This window comes from Grammomys surdaster, unplaced genomic scaffold, assembly GCF_004785775.1.
Source record: "Grammomys surdaster isolate TR1022 unplaced genomic scaffold, NIH_TR_1.0 126163, whole genome shotgun sequence".
Classification (NCBI taxonomy): domain Eukaryota; kingdom Metazoa; phylum Chordata; class Mammalia; order Rodentia; family Muridae; genus Grammomys; species Grammomys surdaster.
This window is the reverse complement of record NW_021620970.1, coordinates 9,837,040-9,860,183: the sequence shown is the minus strand read 5'-3', so window position 1 is coordinate 9,860,183 and position 23,144 is coordinate 9,837,040. Positions and strand designations below refer to the sequence as shown.

The 23,144-nt window shown below is 42.6% G+C and overlaps 1 protein-coding gene and 2 pseudogenes across 1 annotated transcript in view; 2 read left to right on the top strand and 1 right to left on the bottom strand.

Annotated features, from left to right (window-relative positions):
- Eapp (E2F associated phosphoprotein) overlaps positions 1–21,133 on the top strand; it is a 25,970-nt gene extending 4,837 nt beyond the window's left edge. The window contains exons 2-6 of the mRNA XM_028757486.1: positions 1,711–1,892; positions 3,061–3,156; positions 9,856–9,967; positions 14,681–14,794; positions 20,601–21,133. Of these exons, the coding sequence (XP_028613319.1) occupies positions 1,711–1,892; positions 3,061–3,156; positions 9,856–9,967; positions 14,681–14,794; positions 20,601–20,868 (772 nt within the window). The 3' untranslated portion in view covers positions 20,869–21,133. The remainder of the gene's footprint in view (positions 1–1,710; positions 1,893–3,060; positions 3,157–9,855; positions 9,968–14,680; positions 14,795–20,600) is intronic.
- Positions 13,654–14,279, top strand: LOC114612509 (annotated as a pseudogene).
- LOC114612532 lies at positions 16,552–16,651 on the bottom strand (annotated as a pseudogene).
- Positions 21,134–23,144: the final 2,011 nt, after the last annotated feature.

Here is a 23,144-nt window from a genome sequence, read left to right as displayed (position 1 = left end):
TGCTGTGGCGTACACGTGGGTGCTGTGGCACACGTGTGGGTGCTGTGGCGCACGTGTGGGTGCTGTGACATACATGTAGGTGCTGTGGCACACGTGTGGGTGCTGTGGGACACATGTGGAGGTCACAGGACAGCTGTCTCGTTCCAGGTGGGCCCCAGAAATTGAATTCAGGCTATCCTTTGTCTGCTGCTGAGTTATCTTGCTGGTCCTGACTTAATTCATTTTTGTTGTTTTATTTCTGATTATTGACTTAGTTCCATTGTAATTCTGTTGATAGGAAGCTAATCACAGGAGTCAGTATAAGTTGACAGAAGTTAGTTAGAATTTGGAATGTAATGTAGTTTTCTTAGGGCTAGTGATGTAGCTCACTGGCAGAACAGGAGCTTAGTGCACACCAGGCCTTGTGTGTGCCTTTTCCAGCACCAGGAAAAGCTCAGAAATCTGCCTGCCTCTGCCTCCCAAGTGCTGGGATTAAAGGCGTGCGACACCACTGCCCAGGTTTCCGTGTCTTTTAAATTATAATTTTTAATTGCTTTTAAATATTTTATGTTGGTATAACTATATATTAATCATATTGTTTTTATTTAAATAACACTCTCAGTTCTGTGAAGTCAGCCTTTTTAGTTTAATGGGATTAGTTAATGAATTGGTACGGTGGTATTGGAAAGCAATGTGATAACACAAGAGGCCAGAAAGAGAGCTGGAGACGGCTCAGTGGTTAAGAGCATCGGCTGTTGTGGCAGAGCACCTGGGTTAGATCCCCGAGCTCACAAGGCAGCTCACACCATCCAGCTGGAACTCTGGGGGATCCAGTGCCCTTTCTGGCCCCTGTGAGCACCAGGCAACACCACTGATGCCCAGATCCACATACAAGCAGAACACCTATACACACACAAGAAGAAAAGAAAGAGATCAGGTTATATTTGTGGCTCGTGTCTGCAGCTTAGAGTTCAGGAAGCAGAAGCAGGATTGTTGCAGGTTTGAGGTCAGCTTGCTCTGTATGTCGAGTTTCAGGTTAGCCAGAGCTATATAGCGAAACCCTGTCCCCAAACCAGAAAAGAAACCCCAAAAGCCAAAGCTGAAAATAGGAAGGATTAGCTAATCTCCTGTCTTGTTAATGAACATTTACTGTGTGTAATATGGTATATGTATGTAATATGGTATGACTGTATGTAATATGGTAGGTATATCGCATGTAAATTTGTAAAACTAAAAATTGCTGTTGAGCAGTATCCTGGGTTTTTACTGCTGTGAAGAGACACCATAACCAAGGGAAGCCTTATAAGGACAACATTTAATTGGGGCTGGCTTACAGGTTCAGAGGTTCGATCTGTTATCATCAAGGCGGGAACATGGCAGCATCCAGGCAGGCAGGAGCTGAGAGTTCTACATCTTTGTCTTCAGGCTGCTAGCAGAATACTGACTTCCAGGCAGCTAGGATGAGGGTCTTAAAGCCCACACCCACAGTGACACACCTACTCCAACAGGGCCACACCTCCTAATAGTGCCACTCCCTGGGCCAAACATATACAAACCATCATAGGCAGTAATATGATAGAAGTTTTAAGTAATTTTATTTATCTTGTGATGCTATATCTCAAACTGAGGGCTTTGCACATGCTATGTAAATGCTATACCCCTGAGCCACATCCAGGCCCTGATTTTAATATCTTTAATATTCATATTCTCTGTACTTTAAATGTATGCTAGCTCTGAAGATGAAGTGGATGTGCTTTTACATGGAACCCCAGACCAAAAACGAAAACTCATCCGGGAATGTCTCACTGGAGAGAGTGAATCATCAAGTGAAGATGAATTTGAAAAAGAAATGGAAGCTGAACTAAACTCCACCATGAAGACAATGGAGGACAAGTTATCTTCGCTGGGAACAGGTCAACTTTGGGCTTAGTTTCATAGAACTCCTGCAAAGGATTGTGTTTTCTTGTGTCTCTACTTTGTGTGGGTGCTGAAGAGTTACTCTGTGTGACTGTGCATGTGTGTGTGTGTGTGTCTGTGTGTCTGTGTGTCTGTGTGTCTGTGCATGTATGTGTCTGAATGGTGGGTGGTGCTGGGGTTAAATCTGGGTCTTGTGTTTGCTAGGCAAGTTATTCTACCACTTAGATAAAGTCCTACCTCTTTTAAATTTTTGAGACAGGGTCTGGCTAAGTTACCCAGTCTGACCTTGAACTCACTGAAATCTCTGATCCTTTTGCCTCAGCCTCCTGAGTAGCTGGGTGACAGCTGCACCACCAGGTCTGACTAACACAATACTTACTAAAATGAAGGAATGGCTGTGCTTGGGGATCTGAGTTAGAGTTTTCTTTGATGATTGACGTGTCATGTGTTATTGGAAAGATGCTACTTAGTAGCAGGTCGTTGCATTACTTCCTTTTGTAGTTAGAATAAAAAGCACAAGGCATACAAAAGTATTTTTAGAGTTTGATGGCAAATTTAATGGCGTGTCACTACAAATTCCTGCCTTTTGTAGTAAGTAATAAACACATTTTGTTTTTAGGTCTTTATATAATTTACCTGACCCAAAACTTGGCTTATGAAAATAAGACTGGTCAGAACTGGTTTTCACATTTTATAACTTGAAAAACTGACAGATGTAACTGAGGCAGAGGGAGAATCAGGGACACGAGCATGTAAGACATAAGCTGGGCAGGAGGTAGTTCTTGGCTCATCGCCTGCCTAATGCCTCGTGAATCAAGTTATCCCTTTCTTACTCTCTGTGGTACATTGCATCATTGAAAGATATGCTGGTATACATATTAAAAGCATAATATGTATGCTGGAAACCTGGAAATATGACAATTAAACTTTAATTAGATTTGTGGGAAAGGAGAAAGAATTATTTTTCTCTAATTTGGAAAACTCATCAGGGAGTAATTTCCTACAGGAATCAAGCAGGTCCCTGCCGTAAAAAATATTTTACTACACAAATGAGCTTGTGAGTAAGTTATTACTGTTTGAAGTGAGGAAGTATATGTGGAGGTTTTTTTTTTTCTTATGGATCATACGTGGCTTAGTTTGTAAACTTCATTTCCGGTTTGGTAGGGTCTTCCTCAGGAGTTGCCACAGTGGGAGGAGCTACAACAAAGTTCTACGATGAGATATATTTCGATTCTGATTCTGAGGATGAAGACAAAGCAGGTGAGTAACCTTTGCTTAGTAGGTGTATTTTATGAGTAATGTCTGGCCTAACAGCTATTTGGTGTTAGATTTTCCCTCCGTTTTATATTTAAAAATCGTATTTTAGCCAGGCATTGGTGATGCGCGCCTTTAATCCCAGCACTTGGGAGGCAGAGGCAGGTGGATTTCTTGAGTTCGAGGCCAGCCTGGTCTACAGAGTGAGTTCCAGGACAGCCAAGGCTATACAGAAAGACCCTGTCTCAAAAAACCAAAAAAACAACAAAAAAACCCTTTACTTTATGTTAATAGGTATTTTGCCTACATGTATTTCTGTCTGTGCACCATGCACATGCCTGGTGCCCTCAAATGCCAGGAGAGGGTATTGGATTCCTTGGAAATGGAGTCACAGATGTTTGTGAGCCACCATGTGGATGCTGGAAACCAAACCTGGGTCCTCTGGAAGATCAGTCAGTGCTCTTAACTGCTGAGCCATCTGTCCAGCCCCTTTCTTAATTTTAAGTAACTATAGCCTAAGCCAAGTTTGGTGGCATACACCTTTAGTCTCACTACTCAGGACAGCAGAGGCAGACAGATCTCTCTGAGTTTGAGGCTGGCCTGGTTTATATAGCAAGTTTAAGGCCAGCCAGAGCTACATAGTAAGGCTCTGTCTCAAAAACAAAGAAATTGTATGCTATTGATGTCTCTTGGGAGGCGGGTTGGGGCACAACAGGATTGATTGACCGGCAAGGGGCGCACACGTATTTCCTGTGGTCCTAGGAATTGAGACACCACTCTTCTACCCATATTGGTTAGGGTAAGGGTGAGGTCAGCCCATATACGATTGATTACCTGGTGTGAAGATATCATCCAGTCAACCACATTATCTACACCCTTATGTACAAATACAGGTGTGTGTGACAGGTTTGGCACCATAATGTACTTATGTGGACCAGGTGTACACGTGTAGAAAGCGGCAGTGTTGGAGGTAAAACGACATTTCATGAATTATAATTACTGGGTAAATGTAAAATCATGTACTGTAAAATCATCAACTACTGAAAAAAGAAAACCAAATAAACCGAAAACCCCCCAAAACAACCACAAACAACCCCAAAAGCTAAAACTGTACCATGGGAACTTTATCTGGGTTGATTAGTCTTTATATTCAGCTGTGGTTGATGTGAATACTGCCTCTTGTGATAGTAATAGGTATGTTAAAAAAAAAAATGGAGTCAGGCGGTGGTGGCGCACGCCTTTAATCCCAGCACTTGGGAGGCAGAGGTATGCAGATTTCTGAGTTCGAGGCCAGCCTGGTCTACAGAGTTCCAGGACAGCCAGGGCTATACAGAGAAACCCTGTCTCGAAAAACAAACAAATAAAAAAACAAAACAAAAAAATGGAATGGTAAGTCATAGGAAACTTAAAAGAACTGTATTGACTAAACTATGTCATGTATCTTTTGTATTTTTTTTTTTTTTTTTTTTTGGTTTTTCAAGACAGGGTTTCTCTGTGTAGTTCTGGCTGTCCTGGAACTCACTTGGTAGACCAGGCTGGCCTCGAACTCAGAAATCCGCCTGCCTCTGCCTCCCAAGTGCTGGGATTAAAGGCGTGCGCCACCACCGCCCGGCTATCTTTTGTATTATTAAAGCTATTGTTATATATTATTTTCATTAAAACTATCCTATGACAATGGACCGTGTAGAGGAAAACATTAAGAAAATATAGTGAGGACCTTTTACAGTATAGTTTTACCTCGATAATTACAGCAGGAGTTGAAAAATCACAATGTGTTATTTGTTGTGAAATTCTATCAGCAGAATCTATGAAACCAAACAAACCAATAAACTGAAACAGCATTGTTACAGCAAGTATCAAAGCTTTGCCATTGCAAGACTACCAACTGTTTTAGACGCCAAGCTGATGGACTCAGGAAAGCCTGACCGAGCCAGTTGGTGGTGGCACGTCTTTAATCCCAACGCTTGGGAGGCAGACACAGGTGTATCTCCATGTGTTTGAGGCCAGCCTGGTCTACAGAGCTAGTTTTAGGACAGCCAAGGTATGGTGGTTTGATATGTTTGACCCAGGGAGTGGCATTGTTAGGTGGTGTGGCCTTGCTGGAGAAAGTGTGTCGTCACTGCGGGGGTGGGCATGGAGGGCTCTTAGTGCTCAAGCTCCATTCCCCCGAGGAAGAGAGTCTTCTCCTGGCTTTGGATCAAGATGCAGAACTCTCAGCTCCTTCTCCAGCACTATGTCTACCTGCATGTCTCCATGCTTCCTGCCATGATGATAATGGACTGAACCTCTGAAACTGTAAGGCAGCCCCAGTTAAACATTTTCCTTACTAAGAGTTGCCTTGGTCATGGTGTATTTTCATAGGAATGGAAACCTTAACTAAGACACAAGGATATACAAACTGTCCAAAAAACAACAAAACAAACCTCCTCAAAAAGGCCAGACTTGACTCTGGTGGCGAGTACCACAAAGTGTAGGAGCCATTGAAGAGTCATGTTTGGTGGCACTCAGAATCACCAGCGATGTAAAGCCTCACATCATTACTGAGTTTTTACTGTTGCTGTTGTTTAAGTTATGATTGGAGACAAATTTGTAACAGAATTGAGTGAATATCCTTACCTAATGACACTCCCCATCAAGACTACATGACGTGTCTGCTGATATTCTTGATGAGGTAATCCAGGAAATTAGATCTGTACCACTTCCAGTATTTAGTATCCAGCTTGATGAATCTGCAGATGTTGCAGACTGCTCACAGTTAATGGGTTATGTGAGATATAGTAATGAAGGCAGCTTTAAGGATAAGTTTTGTTTTTGCAAACCTCTGGAAACAACGACTACCAGACAAGATGTGCTGGACACTTTGGTTCATGTCTGAAGGAGCGTAAGGTTGTTTCAGCTGTGCTAGGATGGCCGTCTGCATTTCAACATTTCCTCCTGAATGAGCCACAACGCTGTAGGATTCATCAGCAAATGCTAGCAGCCAAGATGTTGCCCCAAGAGTTATGAGAAGTAAAGAAGAACATCTTTAGTTCTGTCGGTTTTGTGAACGTGAGTGAGCGCTTTAAACAGTCAGCTGTTTGTACAACTGTGCAGCGAGTTGGATGCACTGAACAAGGCACTGCTAGTTCACGCTGAAGGAAGATGGTTGTCGAGAGAAGTTTTGTGATGGTCTCAAGATGTTTTCTAATCAGAAAGCAAGACTGCAGTTTGAAGCAGTTTTGGATGATAAAGGTGAATTGCAGAAATAGCTTTCTCAGTTGCCATCCTTGCCATTTTGTATGAGTTAAAATTATCACTGTTGCAAGGACCAAATCAGCATGTCTCAGTTTGTCTGAAGAGATCCAGTCATTCCAAATGAAACTTCAGCTTTGGCAGAGAAATTGGATGAAAATAAAATTTACATGTTGTGTCCCTTCCCTGCTTTCTTCAAGGAATATGACACTGAGCCAGTCAAAAGGATTAGGGTGTTAACGTCTGTGAAAGGACACTGTACATGCTTGCTGACAACATTCCATCATGTTTTCCAAGTCTACCCGATGCCCCGTTTGCACTCGCTAGAAGCTCATTCACGAGGAGTTGAAGCAGCTCCTGAGACAGCACGAGGCATTGGTTGAACTTACTCAGAGCAAGGCAGTGAGATCTGACTTCTCTACGATGCCACTTACAGAATTCTGATCAGATGTTTGCAGTCGTTCCCTGTTCTGTCTGAGGCCGTGTTTCGCTGCCTTCTTCCATTTCCTACAACATGTCTTTGTGCAACAGGGTTTTCCAGCTTGTTGGTTGTCAAGTAAGTCTAAATACAGGAGTAGATTGTTGTGGAAGATGATGAAAAAGAAGCAATATCCCCCTCCGTGACAGAGTTTCTCTGTGTAGCCCTGGCTCTCTTGGAACCAGCTCTGTAGACCATGTAGACCAGACTGGCTTTGAACTCTGAGATCTGCCTGCCTCTGCCTCCCGAGTGGTGGGATTAAGGGTGTGCGCCACCTCCCCACCAACCCTAGCAAAAGAAGCAATCTCAACCTTCACACTGACACACTGGCTTTTTATGAATACTGTCCCAAAATGTAGTCATGTAGTTCAGTGTTATATTAACACTGTTACCCGTGCTACCCCATGCTTCAAGACAACATTTCATTTATTTGTAATTAGAAATATTCGACAGTATTTAACTACATATTCTTTTTGTGGTTAATCATTATGCTTTAATTATGTTCAGTTTGTAACAAAGTACATCCTGCATATCATATTCACACTAAGATTCTTGACAGTAGCAAAATTACAGCTATGAAGTAGCAATGAAATGAATTTATGGTTGGGGGTCACCACAACATGAGGAGCTGTATTAAAGGGTCACATCATGGGAGGGGCTATGTGGTGGGGGACTGGCAGGAAGGGGGCTGTGACTGGGATGTAAAATGAATAAATCAGTTAATGGAAAAAAAAGGGTTACGTCATTAGGAGGGTTGAGAACCACTGGATTAAAGGTATGCACTACCACATCTGGATGGAAATAAATATACATATATATATATATTTTTTTTTTTTCTCCTTTTTTTAAAGACAGGGTTTCTCTGTAGCCCTTGGCTGTCCTGGAACTCACTCTGTAGACCAGGCTGGCCTCGAACTCAGAAATCCGCCTGCCTCTGCCTCCCAAGTGCTGGGATTAAAGGTGAGCGGCACCACTATAAACCACCATAGTGTTGCTGGGGATTGAACTCAGGACCTCTGGCAGAGCAGCTCTTAACCACTCTAAAGTCTATTTTTTTGTTTTGTTTTAAATATTCTGGGTCCTTAAGAATGTTAGACAGGGGCTACAGCAGTGGTTCTCAGGAAAAGACTGAGACGGTTTATTTCCTCATGCTGTGGTAACTCCCAACTGTACAGATTTATTTTTGTTGCTACTTCATAACTAATTTTGCTACTGTTGTGAATTGTAATGCAAATATCTGTGTTTTCTGATGGCCTTTGATGACCTCTGTGAAAGGGTCCTTTAACCTCCAAAGGGGTCACAACCCACAGATTGAGAACCCCTGGGCTATTGCGATGGCCCAGAGGATAAGAGCTACTGCTGTTTTTGCAGAGGGTCTAGGTTTAGTTTCCAGAACTCACATTGCCCCTTATAGCTACCCATCATAACTCCAGTTCCAGAGGACCTGGGTCCCTGTTTTGGCTTCAGCAAACACCAGGCATTCATGCAGTATACGTAACATACATTCAGGTAAAACACTCATATACGTAAAATAAACCTTCAAAGAATCACCATTTGGTTTTTAAGTATTTTTTTGTTCAAATAGTATTTATTTGAGAGGTGGTCTCAGTGTAGCCCCGTCTGACCGGAAACTTACTATGCGGCACATGCTGGCCTCACTTGAGGTTCACGGCAGTTCTCATACTTCTGCTTTGCAAATGTTAGGATTACAGGTAGAGCCACCACCTGTGGTTTAGTAATGTTTGAGAAGGTGTGGTGATCTTATGTGTGAAAAGTACTTCATGGGACTGAAGATGAAGCTCAGGTTATAGAGTTGCTTGCCTGGTATACACAGAGCTCCAGATGTGATCCCCAGTAGTGGGTAAAACTGGGTGCAGTGACACACACCTATAATCCCAGCATTTGGGAAGTGAAGGCTGGGGTATCAGAAGCATAGAGCTATCCTAGGCTACATAGTAAATGGAGGCCAGCTCTGGCTACACAACACCCAAGTTGCATTCTTAGCATTTTTTTTTTCTTAATTAAAAAATTATTCTGGCCGGGCAGTGGTGGCGCATGCCTTTAATCCCAGCACTTGGGAGGCAGAGGCAGGTGGATTTATGAGTTCGAGGCCAGCCTGGTCTACAGAGTGAGTTCCAGGACAGCCAGGGCTATACAGAGAAACCCTGTCTTGAAAAAAACCAATATATATATATATATTCTCTATGTGTGTGTATTTATGGGAGCTAATTCTACAACTCACATATGACTGTAGAAGAGTCATTTCTCTTCTGTCACCACATTGAGTCCCAGGGAATGAACTCAGATTGTCAGACTTGTGGCAATGAGCTATCTCACTCTCCTCCTTTCTGTTCTTGACAGGGTCTCATATAGGCTAAGCTGGTCTCAAACTTGGTATGTAGCCAAGGGTGACTCATGATCCAGCTGCCTCTATCTCTTAGACACTGAGATTACAGACCTGTGTCACCATGCCTAGTTGGTTTTAAGTGGGTTTTGTGAGACTGAATTTTTTTTATTTGAACTTAGCCCTTTGACCTCCTTTATCTTTTGTTTTACTGTCATAATTGGACAAGACTCTTATTTGAAGAATAGCCTTTATTTTATTTAATTGTATGAGTTGTTTTGCGGATGGGTTTTACTTTTGCTGTCAGGGTACCCTGGGACTCACTGCTTAGCCCAGGCCTGGCAGCTCTCCGGCTTCAACCTTCCAAGTGCTGGGGCTGCTGACGAAAGGCTTTAGGTATCTTTTCTTTCTTTCTTTCTTTCTTTCTTTCTTTCTTTCTTTCTTTCTTTAAATTTAATTTTTTGCTTATTTACTTTATATCCAGCTCATTGCCCCGCTCCCACTCTCTCCGTCCCATTTAGGCAACTTTTAGAAAGATAACGTAAGTAGGATAAATAGTATGGGAAACAGGAGAGTCATTTTATATTAAAGAAACATAAACTTTAGACATGACACTGATCCATACTCTTAACCTTTCTAAAACTTACACAAGTGACCAAGAAAAAGAAGAAGAAGCAACACAGGATCCCAACAAATGATGAGCTGCTGTATGACCCCGAGAAAGATAACAGAGACCAGGCCTGGGTTGACGCGAGGAGGAGGGGGTAAGAATTTAAATTAGCATCTTCAGAGAAAGCCAGAGTGATTTTTCATTGTTTTCCGGTTTCACTCTATGTGTCTTTGTTTTCACACAAACACATCAAAAAAAGTTTGAGGAGAAAAACTTGAATATTTTATTTGAAAATAACCAGCAAATTTTAGTCAAACAGTTTTTTTTTTCTGTCTGTCTCTCTGTTTTTGAAACAAGATCTCTCTATGTAGTCCTGGCTGTCCTGGAATTTGCTCTGTAGACCAGGCTGGCCTTGAACTCAGGGATCTGCTCACTCTACCTCTTGAGCGCTGGGATCAAAGATGTGTGTCACCACGGCCTGGCTGAATTTTTATTTATTTTTTTAAAAAGACTATCATGTAACCCAGACTGGCTTCAAAATTTATTATGTACTTGGGGCTGGCCTTAAACTCTTGCTTCTACTTTCCAAACGCTCTCTGAAGTTACAGGTGTGTGTCACCCCAGCAATTAATTGTTGCATTATTGATGAATCTAAACTGTTAGAGTTTCTTCATTTAAGAAACAAAGTAACTTTTTTATTTTTCTTCTGAGACATTGTCTGCTATATAGCCCTGTCTGCCTGCTTCTCCTTATGTATGTTGCCCTGGCTAGTTTACAGCAACCCTGCTTCTACCTCAGTGCTGAGATTATAGGTATGTGCCGTCATGCCTGGCTTTCCTCTTGCCCCTACCCTGGTCTAGAGGTTGAACTTAGGATCCTGAGTATGCTGGGCAAGCTCTGTATCACTGAGATGCATCCTTAAACCCCATATTGCTTTTTAAACCAGATCTCATTAAGTTGTTCAGGCTGGCCTTGAAGTTACTCTGTAGCCCAGTGGGCTTGGGATTTGCAGTCCTCCTACCTCAACCTCAGCCACCTGAGAAGCAGGGACTGTGGTCTATACTGATAAGCCGATTATAAAACTAACTTTTCAGTGGTTGGTTGGGTTGTTGTTGTTTTTTTTTTTTTTTGTCTTTTAAAATTAACTTTTCCCAAATAGACACTCTAAACCTTTTTTTTTTTTTTTTTAAGTTTTTTGTTTGTTTGTTGAGATAAGGTCTCTCCTAGACTGGCCTTGAAGTCCCAGAGCTATTCGTATTCTGCTCAGCCTCCCAAGTGCTGGGACTCTGAGTATACGCCACTATGCTTATCTTATAATTTTAAGTTATTTTGAGATTAGGGTTTTAGCATCTAAATTGTTAATTTTACTTTTTTTTTTTTAAACTATCCTGGAACTATGCAGACCAGGTGGGCTTTGAATATACAGAGGTCCATTTACCTCTGCTTCCCGAGTGTTTCTTGCTCGTTTTGTAATCCCAAGAGCTGGGATTAAAGGCTTGTGTCACCTGGCAGGCCCAAGAACAAAATGCTTTTGAGGTCATCTACCTTGTAGCTCAGTACCTCTTTTAATGGCTGAACAATGCCATTGTATATATGTCTCTCAATTTTTTTGTCCACCGAGAGAAGTTTGTGTTCTATCTGCCTTTTGACTGTCAGGAGTAGTGATGCCAGCACTGATGCTCAGATGCTGGTTTGAATACCTGCTTCGGCTTCTTGGTTACAAACCGAGGGGGAGCATGGTAGGATCTTGTGGTAATTCTGTTTTCACTTTTGGTGTGTGTGTGTGTGTGTGGTGCTAGATTTGAATATATGCTTTTATACATGCTAGGCAAATACTGTGCTGGTGAGCTACCATCTCAGTGCCCAGGAGGCTTTGCTTCAGTTCACACAGGGATGGGTGTCTGATTTTCAAGTCTGGAGGGTTGGTGCTGCTCTGGGATCACTGTACACACTCTTTAGCTTCAGTTCTTCCACCGCGTCCTTTCCCTCTTCCTGATTTACTCCTGTGCTGCTTCCTCCAGCGCCATCTGGTGGCTCCTTACTGCAACTTCCTTTATTTTATGTTCTGAGGCAGGCTCTCCTAGGAAGCATACTTTGGCCTGGAATTTGCCCAACGTTGCATTGGGAACTTTTGCTCTTCCTGCCTTAGCTTTCTGAATTTATTGTACTTTACATACATACATACATACATACATACATACATACATACATACATTTGTTTGTTTGTTTTAAATTATTTACCACTATGTGCATATGTGCCAAAGCTTGCTTGTGGAGGTTAGAGGACAACCTATAGAAATCATGTACATTCTCCAGATTGAACTCAGGCTGTCAGGTTAACAGCAAGCACCTTTACATGTTAAGCCGTCTACCTCCTCTGCCTTTAGTTTTTGAGACAGAGTCTCTCTAGTGAGCCTTGAGCTGTCAGCTGACTGGCCAGTGAGCTCCAGGGATCTGCCTGTCTCTATCCTCTGTGCCCTGCTCTTTTAAGTAGGTGCTGGAACCTTAGCTTAGCTCCTCCTCACACTTGCCCAGCAGGCAGTATCCCGACTACACCATTTCCCTCCTGGGCCCTCTTTTTGTGTGTTTAGAGACTCTCAGATTGCTCTGGAGCTCACTGTGTAGTCCCGTAGTCCTTTGAATTTGTAGTCTTCCTGTGTTGTTTCCGTAGTGCTAGGATTACTGCTGTAGGCTCCCTTGCCTGGCCAACCTAAGTTCTTGACAACAAATAAAAAATGGTTTCTTAGATTTTTCTTGTTTGTGGCATCTTAAGTATTTTGAAGAGCCCTGGCCAGGTGTGAGAAAGAGTTAGTTTCCTGTTAGAATTCACCTGAGATTTCTCTCACAATCACACTGATACTACATTTGTTGTTGTTGTTTTGTTTTTATTTGGTAGGTTTAGGTTTTATGAGGTAAGTCTCATTTTAGGCCTTGAACTTTGGTTCCCCCTGCCTCTGTCTCTGGAGTGCTGGGATTATAGGCGTGGACCACCGCATCCCACTAAACTATCTATTCTGGTTTTTTTTTTTTTTTTTTTGGTTTGTCGAGACAGGGTTTCTCTGTGTAGCTCTGGCTGTCCTGGAACTCACTCTGTAGACCAGGCTGGCCTGGAACTCAGAAATCCGCCTGCCTCTGCCTCCCAAGTGCTGGGATTAAAGGCGTGCACCACCACCGCCCAGCTGTTTTTGTTTTTCTTTTTGAGCACTTTTTTCCTCCTCCTCTTCTTCTTCTTCCTCTTCCTCTTCCTCTTCTTCTTTTAAAAACTTTCTGCTTCTATGAGGTGTTTTAGTTAGATCTTGTAAACCATATCCCTAGGATATCCCTAGAATTAGCCATTTCTGGTGCTGGAGAGATGGCTCAGTGGTTAGAGCACTTGTTGGTCTTGTAGAAGACCTGAATTTGTTTTCTAACACCTGCCATCTTTTTTTTCTCCCCTTCCCGTCTCCTTCTTGCTCCGGCCCCACTCGCTCCTCCCCTGCTTGCCCAAAGTACACTGTAGCTTATGGATGGTTGTGAGCCACCATGTGGTTGTTGGGATTTGAACTCATGACCACCTGAAGAGTAGTTGGTGCTCTTAACCATTGAGCCATCTTACCAGTCCAACACCCACCATCCTTAACTCAAGGCCCTAGGGATCCCACACCTTCTTCTGACCTCCCAGGATACCAGACATACATATAGTAGTGCACTTAGATACAAGCAGATAAAACATTCATACACTTAATAATAATTATGCAGTTAACTACTTCTCTGAGTACTGATTCCTCTTCTGGACAGTGACATTAGAAACCAGGATTTGGGGGCTGTTGCATGGTGTGGGCTGGGGTGCTGGTGGAGGACATGGCATCCAGCCATTGCATAACTTTAGACCAATGGAAGAAAAAAAGCAGCAAAAGTCGAATTGAATGACACTCAAAAGCACGACATTAAAGAGGCCTTTGACTTGTTCGATGTTGATGGGTCTGGAACCATAGATCTGAAAGAATTGAAGATTGCAATGTGGGCCTTGGGATTCGAGCCAGAGAAAGAAGCTAGACAAATGATAATTGAAATTGACAAGGAAGGGCTGGCACCATTGGTTTTGAAGATTTTTTGCCATTATGAATGTAAAAATAAGTGAAAAGGATGAGAAGGAAGAAATCCTGAAGGCCTTTAAGTTGTTTGATGCTACTAGAAGCATATGACTGACATCCGGGGGATGCTGCCAGGGAGCTGGGGAACGCTCAGCCGAAGATGAGTTACAGGAAGTGCCTGACGAGGCTGGTCGTGATGGGGATGGAGAGACAAAGGAGAAAGAACCCTTGAGGACCTGAGGAAGAACAGCCTTTATTGCCTCTGCTTTGTGCCTTCTGGGAAGACTGGGCAGCTTGGCTGTTAAGCAGTTCAATGATGTAACTCATTATGTGTCCTTTCCATTTTTAGTGTAGGTTAAGTCCCTTGGTGTCAAATCTATGCCGGAAGTTATATGTCCCTAGCAAAATTATTAAATCTATAGTAGCAAGAAAAAAAAAAAACATGACTTATTTGGACTGTGAATTCCAAAACAATATTTCCACATGGTATTTTTAAAGTGTAGATTTCAAAGACACTTAACCTTTATTTTTCAGTTGAATTCCCAGATCCAGATGAAATTGTTTTTTTTGTTTTTTGTTTTTTTTAATCTGAAAACGGTATTTTTTCCATTATTTCCTTTTCTATAACTTAAAAAAAAAACTGATAAATGTGTGTGTGTGTTTTAATGAGTTCCTCAAATATGTAAAATATTAATAAAACTGGCTGGTGTACAGTGTTTCTAAAAAGAAAAGAAGAAACCAGGATTTGATAGATTGATGTATTTTTCCTTCTCAAATTTATTTTTCTGTCTTAGTTATCACGCTTTTGGATTGCAAAGACCACGTCAGAAACAACAACCTGTCCCAAACAGTGATGCTGTTTTGAATTGCCCAGCCTGTATGACTACATTGTGCCTTGATTGCCAGAGGTAAGGGTACCACATGGGAGCAAGTGAGTGTGCCCTGACGCTAGAGCAGTGAGTGTGCCCCGACGCTAGAGCAGTGAGTGTGCCCCAACGCTAGAGCAAGTCTCTCCCTGAACCAGAAACAAGTGGGTGGTCCTTTGCTTAAATCAGAAGTAAACTTTTTACTCTTGTTGTTCATGTGAAAATTTATTTGCCCAAACTGTAGAAAAAGTGATAACTATGATGTAAGATGTGGTTACAAGAATCTGAAGAATGGAGAAGGTTTTATTTAAGCGCACAGTTTGCTAAAAGTTCATTTCTCTGGTAGTGTATTGCGTAAAAAGAGGAGTGAGGGCAGTGGGAGTTCAGTTAAGTCAGACGCCGGGTGATTTTCAGTCTGAATCTAAGCTGTAGTTGTCCCCACACCTCTGGGTTATGTGGAATATTCTAGTCTGACATGTTAGTTGAGAAAGCAGAGCTAGGCCAGGTGGTGGTGGCACATGCCTGCGATCTCAGCACTCGGGAGACAGACAGGTGGATCTCTGAGTTGGAGACCATTCTGGTTACACAGTGAGTCCCAGGATGGCCAGGGCTACACAGAGAGAAACCCTGCCTCAGAGAAGGAATAAAAAAATACAACAAAACCAAAAAATGTGCAGCTTCTGCTTACATAAGACTCCATATCCAGTTCAAGCAGGAGGTTTCTTGGTCTTTTATTAGTGTCATTCCAGAAGGAATTCAAGTCCTGTCAGAGTAGAGTTCCATTTTCCATTCTCTGAACAGTGGAGATGAAGCTAAGCCAATTCTTTCTCCATCCTTACTTTGCTACTGGAGAGACCCTTCTGTTTGCCAGTCTTTGCTAATAGATTCATTTGCTCAGTGTAGTGCTAGCTAGCAGCCTGTGTGTTCTTTTGAGATGGACTCTCACTGTGCAGTCCTGACTGGTCTGGAACTGTCTTTGCATGCAGGCTGGCCTTGAACATACAGAGATCCACCTGCCTCCTAAGTGCTGGGACTAAAGTCATGCAGCATTAGACTTGGATTTTATTTATTTATTTATTTATTTATTTATTTTGAGGCAAGGTCTCACTGTGTGACAGAGATGGCCTTGATAGTCTTAGTCCTTATGCCTCAGCCTTTGAGAGCTAGATCACAGGCTACACCGGCACATGCCCAGTGAGCCAGAGTTTATGGTTCTCAGCAACAACTAATATTGTTTTTTAGATTTATGAGTTTACATACATGAATGTATGTGTACCATGCGTGCTCTTTAGAGGACAGAAAATGGGTTGGAACACCTAGAACTGGAATTAACAGACATTGTGAGTGCCACATTGGTGCTGGACACCAAACCTGGCTTCTCTGAAAGAGTGAGTGCTCTTAACAGCTGAGCCATCTCTGTAGCCCCCGTTTGTTTGTTTATTTAGTATGCATGGGTTTGCACACATTCTATGGCATACATGGAGGTCAGATGACAGTTTGTGGGAGTTGGTTCTCTCTTTCCACCACGTGGGTTCTGGGGATCAAAATCATAATCCAATTCAGTATATCCTACATTGAAAACAAGTGCTATACCACTGAGTTACACCCAGGTGACAGTCTTTTGTTTTTAAATATAGAATGCATCACAAATTTGTATGTCATTGCTAGGTGTAATGACGTAGGCCTTTAATTCTAGCACCTTTGGGGCAGAGGCAGGAGGATCTCTCTGAGTTCAAAGCTAGTCTGGTTTACATAGTGAGTTCTTGGATAGCTAGGGCTACATAGAAAAACTGTTTCTCAAAAAAGGAAACATTCTTTTCATGTCATCCTTGCACAGGGGGAATGCTAATCTTCTCTGTATTGTTCCAGTTTTAATACATGTGCTGCTGAATTGAGCACAAGGGACAGTTTTTTGAAATTACAATTATTAACATAGTAATTAAACTCTGTTTGCCTCTGTTGGCATGGCGGTTCAGGGCTAACATCCCAGCATTTGTGGGTTAAGGCAGGATGATTGCTGTAGATTCAGGACTACTCTTGGCTATAAAGTGAGAACTACCTCAAAAAACCAAAAATGGGCTGGAGAGGTGGCTCAGTGATTAAGAACACGGCTGCTCTTGCAGAGGGTGCAAGTTCAGTTCCCAGCTCTAGAAGGCAATTCAGTTCCAGGAAATCCATACCCTCTTCCGCAGGTGTCAGGCATGTATGTGGAGTACATAAATACAGGCAAAACACTTATACACATAAAAAGTTAAATTTTTTATAAACAAAACATTGTAAACCTCAAATAACTCAAGGAAGAAGATTGTCTCTGATTATAACTAAAGTGTCAGCCACCTTCAGCCTGGGTACCACGGTGTTATCTCTATTTCCATTTTACTTCCTCCAACTTGATTTTAGACTTGAACCAGTTAAGTATTTCTGCACCTACAGATACTTTAAAGTATGTGTGTATTTTGTTGTTGTTTTGTTTTTGGTGGTTATGCTCTTGATTGTTTTCTGAAACGGTCTCAATATGTAGACTAGGCAGGCTTCAAACTTTGGGCAGTCCTTTCTTATCTCCAGTGTAATGGGATTACTGGCTCCTGTAAGAGCTCTAGAATTTGGTTCAAACTGAACAGAGCAGCACACGCCTATAACAGCAGCATTTGGAAGGTAGAGAGGAGGTCCCTGAATTCTAAGCTTATTTCAGCTACATGTCAAGTTCAAGGCCAGCTTGGGTTGTGTAGCAAGGCCTGGAAGACCCACACAGTGGGAGGAGAGAGCCAACTCCCTCTCAGCTGCACACACTCTCCAGTCCCCACCTCCACAGATACAGAACTGGCAGTAGTGGCACACACCTGCTATCCCCGGCCAGGAAGGCAGAGGCAGGAGGATCAGGAGTTAAAGGCTAGCCTTAGTTACATAGCAGGTTCAAGGCCAGCCCAGGTTATGTAAGGACCTGCCTCAAAAAAAAAAAAAAAACCCTTAAATATTATCCACTAAGTTCACAGAAATGTTTTTTTTATCTGAAATTTAAAAAACAAATTTAAAAATTGTTCTATAAATTATTTTTTCCAGGATAGAAGTTGTTTTTCCCCTTTCTTTTCTTTTTTAAAAGATTTATTTATTTATTTTATTTTATTTTATTTTATGTATATGAGTACACTGTTGCTGTCTTTAGACACACCAGAAGAGGGAATCAGATCCCATTACAGATGGTTGTGAGCCACCATGTGGTTGCTGGGACAACAACATTCAGGACCTCTGGAAGAGCAGTCAGTGCGCTTAACCACTGAACTGCCTCTCCAGCCCTTCCCCTTTCTTTTATTTTCCCTCCCCTCCCTTCCCCTCCCCTCCCCTCCCGTCCCCTCCCCTCCCCTCTCCTCTCCTCTTTTTTTAAATTCTATTTTCCAAGACAGTTTCTCTGTGTAGGTGTGCACCACCACTGCCAGCTTTTCTCCTTTATTGTACTAATACGGATATTTTGCTTACATGTGTGACTGTGCATCATATGTGTGCAGCGCCCACAGAGGCCAGAGAGGGTGTCAGATCCTTTGGAACTGGGATTACAGATGGTTATGCGCTGTTATGTGGATAGTGGGGATTGAATCCAGGTTCTCTGGAAGAGCAGCCGGTGTCCTTTCTATAGCCCCTAAAAGTTTTTTTTTTTTTTTTTTTTAAATTTATTTATTTTGGGCTGGAGAGATGGCTCAGCAGTTAAGAGCACTGACTACTCTTCCAGAGGTGCTGAGTTCAATCTCCAGCAACCACATGATAGCTCACAACTGTCTGTAAGGGGATCTGATGCCCTCTTCTGGCACACAAGTATACATACAGATAGAGCACTCATATGCATAGAATAAATAAATCCTTTTTTTTTGTTTTTTTAAAATATTTTTTAGACTTATTTATTTTATTTTTATGTATGTGAGTACACTGTTGCTTCAGATACACCAGAAGAGGGCATCAGATCCCATTACAGATGGTCGTGAGCCACCGTGTGGTTGCTGGAGATTGAACTCAGGACCTCTGGAAGAGCAGTCAGTGCTCTTACCTGCTGAGCCATCTCTTCAGTCCTAAAAGTTGTTTCTAAAGCAATAGAAAAGTGTCCAGTTTTATACTCAGGTGGGCCTCTGAGAGTTTCAGGCCACCCAGGGACACAGAGTGGCACATGCCCCAGCTCAAAAAAAAGAAAAAGGTATATTTAAAAAATCTTCAGCCGGGCATAGTGGCACATGCCTTTAGTCCCAGCACTTGGGAGGCAGAGGCAGGAGGATCTCTGTGAGATCAAGGCCAGCCTGGTCTGCAGAGTGAGTCTAGGACAGCCAGGGGGGCTACTCAGAGAAACCCTGTCTTGAAAAAAAAAAAGCCATAACTGTTGTGGATTTGGTCTAACACTTGCATTATGTTATTTGGGGTCCCAAAATTGCATGAGAACAAATCCATATGTAAGACGCTGAGGGTCCCTGTTTTCAGTTGTTCTGATAGGTAAATAAAGTTGCCAGGAGCCAATGGCTGGTCAGGGAGACAGAGGGAGGACTTTAGGATTTGCAGGCAAGGGACTAAGAGAGAAGGAGGAGAATCACCATGCTGAAAAAGGAATAAGATCCAGGCTGGAGAGCTGCAGAAGAGAGAGCACAGGAATCATGTAAGAGCCTGGAAGAGTAGCCCCAGGGAGCCCCCTGTTGGCTCTAGGGTAGCAAAGATGGAACATAGATTTTAATAAGTAATAACTCAGGAGTATCAGAGGGGAAGCATTAGCATCGTGGAAGTTTGGGAGTAGCCCAGCCATTGAGCTGTTTAAGGCATATTAAATAGAAGGTTGCTTGTGTATGTGTGTGTGTGTGTGTGTGTGTGTGTGTGTGTGTATGTGTGTATGTGCAGGAACTCAGAGCATTGTGTCAGGTAGCAAGGAATTTGTGCCGCTGCGCTGCGGGGTGATTGAGTAGGTTAATCGCCTAATGCAACCCAGAACAAAACAAAGCAGCTTTCACAGCTGGGGCAGGCCTGGTAGGTGGCACGTACCTTTGAACCTGGTAATCAGGAAGCAGAAGCAGGTGAATCTCTGAATATGAGGCTGGCCTGGTTTACATAGGAGTTCCACGCTGGTCAGGGCCTGACTAGTGAGACCCTATGCTGGAGATTAAATCTCAAGACTTTGCTCATGCTTTACCATTTACCCCAGCCAGCAATACATTTCCATTTGCTTATTTGTTTGTTTGTTTATTAATAGTTTTTTGAGGCAGAGTCTCTCTATGTAGCCCTGAGTGTCCTAGAACTCAATATATAGATCAAACTGACCATGAACTCACAGAGATCCTCCTGCCTCTGCCTCCCAAGTGCTGGGATCAAAGGTGTGTGTCACTATGGCCCACCTTGCATTCTGTTTAAGAAATATGTTTCTCCATGAAGGTCCATGCCTGCAATCTCATTACTTGAGAAGTTGAGACAGGAGGATTGTGAGTTCCTGCTTTTGTGAGCTGCTTTGGCAGCTCTGTCTCAAAAAAAAATAAGTAAAGATAGAAGATGCTCCGTAGTCTTTTTTTTTTTTTTTTTTGGTTTGTCGAGACAGGGTTTCTCTTTATAGCCTGGGCTGTCCTGGAACTCACTCTGTAGACCAGGCTGGCCTCAAACTCAGAAATCCGCCTGCCTCTGCCTCCCAAGCGCTGGGATTAAAGGTGTGCGCCACCACCACCAGGCTTTTGATGCTCCATATTCTAACAACCCTTTCAAATCTCCTTAAATTCACACTGCATCCCCTTATCTTTATTTTGGTAGATATTCATGTAGGTTTTTGGTATTCTCAAATGTGATCTAAAATTGACCACTATTAAATCCAAATTCTGCATTTCATTCTTCTTTATAGGCATGAATCCTACAAGACTCAGTACAGGGCAATGTTTGTGATGAATTGTTCCATCAACAGAGAGGAGATTCTAAGATACAAGAATCCAGAAAACAGGAAGAAAAGGCGGAGTGCTAAGAAGATGAGGTCTAATCCTGAAGACCCGGCAGAGAGAGAAGTGGAAGAAGTCTATCACCCTGTCATGTGCACAGAGTGTTCAACTGAAGTGGCAGTTTACGACAAGGATGAAGTCTTCCATTTTTTCAATGTTTTAGCAAGCCATTCTTGAATAATATGACAGGTAACTGCCCAGCTTTGTGTATAAGGCAAATATAGACTCTTATTTTCCTCTTTCCTATCCTATCATACAGTGATGTTGTTATTAAAACAGTATTTCACCTTTGTGAAAAGGAATGGTTATCATCCTCTATATCTTCTCTTTTCTTTTTAATTTTCCCATGAGTAATGATGGGACTGATTATTCATTCCATTTCTGGTACATATTTGGAAACTTTGGGGCTTCTTACTTATTAAATTAGCTTCCTAGAATCAAACAGTTTTGGAATAAGTATTTGTTTCCTAGTGTTTAGTCCATTTTCTATTGCTATAACAAAAGCTGGGTGTTTTATAAAGAAATGAGTTTTAGTGGTTGGCAAGATGGCTCTTCACTTGGCATGCAAGCCCAAAAACCTGAGTTCTATCCCTGGAATCTGCAGTGGAAGGAGAGAATCAACTCTTGAAAGTTTTCCTATTTCCTAAACATAGGTACACACATGTGCGTGTACACACACACACACACACACACACACACACACACACTCCATTTCCTTGAAGGGGCCTCCTCAAGTATGCCCTGAGAGGAACTATTTTCTTTCTTTTTTTTTTATTTTTTTGTTTTTTTGTTTTTGAGACAGGGTTTTTCTGTATAGCCCTGGCTGTCCTGGAACTCACTCTGTAGACCAGGCTAGCCTTTAACTCAGAAATCCGCCTGCCCCTGCCTCCCAAGTGCTGGGATTAAAGGCGTGTGCCATCACTGCCCAGCTGAGGAACTATTTTCTATGTCTAATTATCTTTTGGGATTTCTTCAAGCAACAAGTCAGGAGAGCTGGGCCAGTGAGCGTTTGAATGGAGTTGAGACAACAGGTACTGGTTCCTTTTGTCTTCTGTGGCTGGGGTGTAGCAGTGGTGGGGTGCATGCTGGACATGTGCAGGTTCTTGGGCTGGATAGCCTGCCCCACACACAAACATACAAGTTAGTTAAGTTAGTTTCTGAGAATTTCCCAGTGCTTAGGGCACAGTGGCCTATAATTCAAGCACTTGGGAAAGACAAGAAGGGAAGGTGTTGGGGAAAAGTTAGTTTCAGTCTGTTGGTGGCTAGCATATTTGACAATTTTTATAATATGTTGGTATCTATATAGAGGCAGTATGTACTTAGCATTTTTAGTTTCAGATTAGATTACAGAACGACACTGCAGTTTGATTAGTGCAGCTTTGTAGGCTCTCCTCTGGTATTGTTACTGCAAGCCCTACTTTCTTCTCAGATTTAGTAACCACTCTAGTGCACCACACCTCCAGTCCAGCAGTAAGTTCTCAGTGTCTTATAAAATCACCTGGAGAGGCCCGGAGAGATGGCTTAGTGATTAAGAACACAGGCTGGCCGGGCAGTGGTGGCGCACGCCTTTAATCCCAGCACTTGGGAGGCAGAGGCAGGTGGATTTCTGAGTTCGAGAGTTCGAGGCCAGCCTGGTCTACAGAGTGAGTTCCAGGACAGCCAGGGCTACACAGAGAAACCCTGTCTCGAAAAATCAAATCAAAAAAAAAAAAAAAGAACACAGGCTGCTTGCTCTTCCAGAGGTCCTGAGTTCAATTCCCAGCAACCATAAGGTGGCTCACAACCATCTGTAATGGGATCCGATGTCTCTTCTGGTGTGTCTGCAGACAGCTGCAGTGTACTTATATAAATGAAATAAATAAATCTTAAAAAAAAAATCACCTTAGCTGGGCGGTGGTGGCGCATGCCTTTAATCCCAGCACTTGGGAGGCAGAGGCAGAGGCAGGCAGATTTCTGAGTTCGAGAGTTCGAGGCTAGCCTGGTCTACAGAGTGAGTTCCAGGACAGCCAGGGCTACACAGAGAAACCCTGTCTTGAAAACAAACAAACAAACAAACAAACAAAATCACCTGGAGAAAATGCAAAAAAGCTTGCCCTTGGGTCCCTCTGAGAAGATGATGCTGTAACAGGCAAGGAATCCCAGTATGTAAAGATGTAATCTGATGGTAACAAGGGAGAGAACAGAGCTATAGAAAGGCGAATTCCATGTACTATTTACACTAAGTTGATACTAATTGGAACTACTTTGTTTAAGATGATATTTGCAAATCCTCAGTATATTCATGGCAATATTACCAGGAAAAACATTGAAAATGAAAGGTTAGAGAGGCCGGGCAGTGGTGGCGCACGCCTTTGATCCCAGCACTTGGGAGGCAGAGAAAAGGCGGATTTCTGAGTTTGAGGCCAACCTGGTCTACAGAGTGAGTTCCAGGACAGCCAGGGCTACACAGAGAA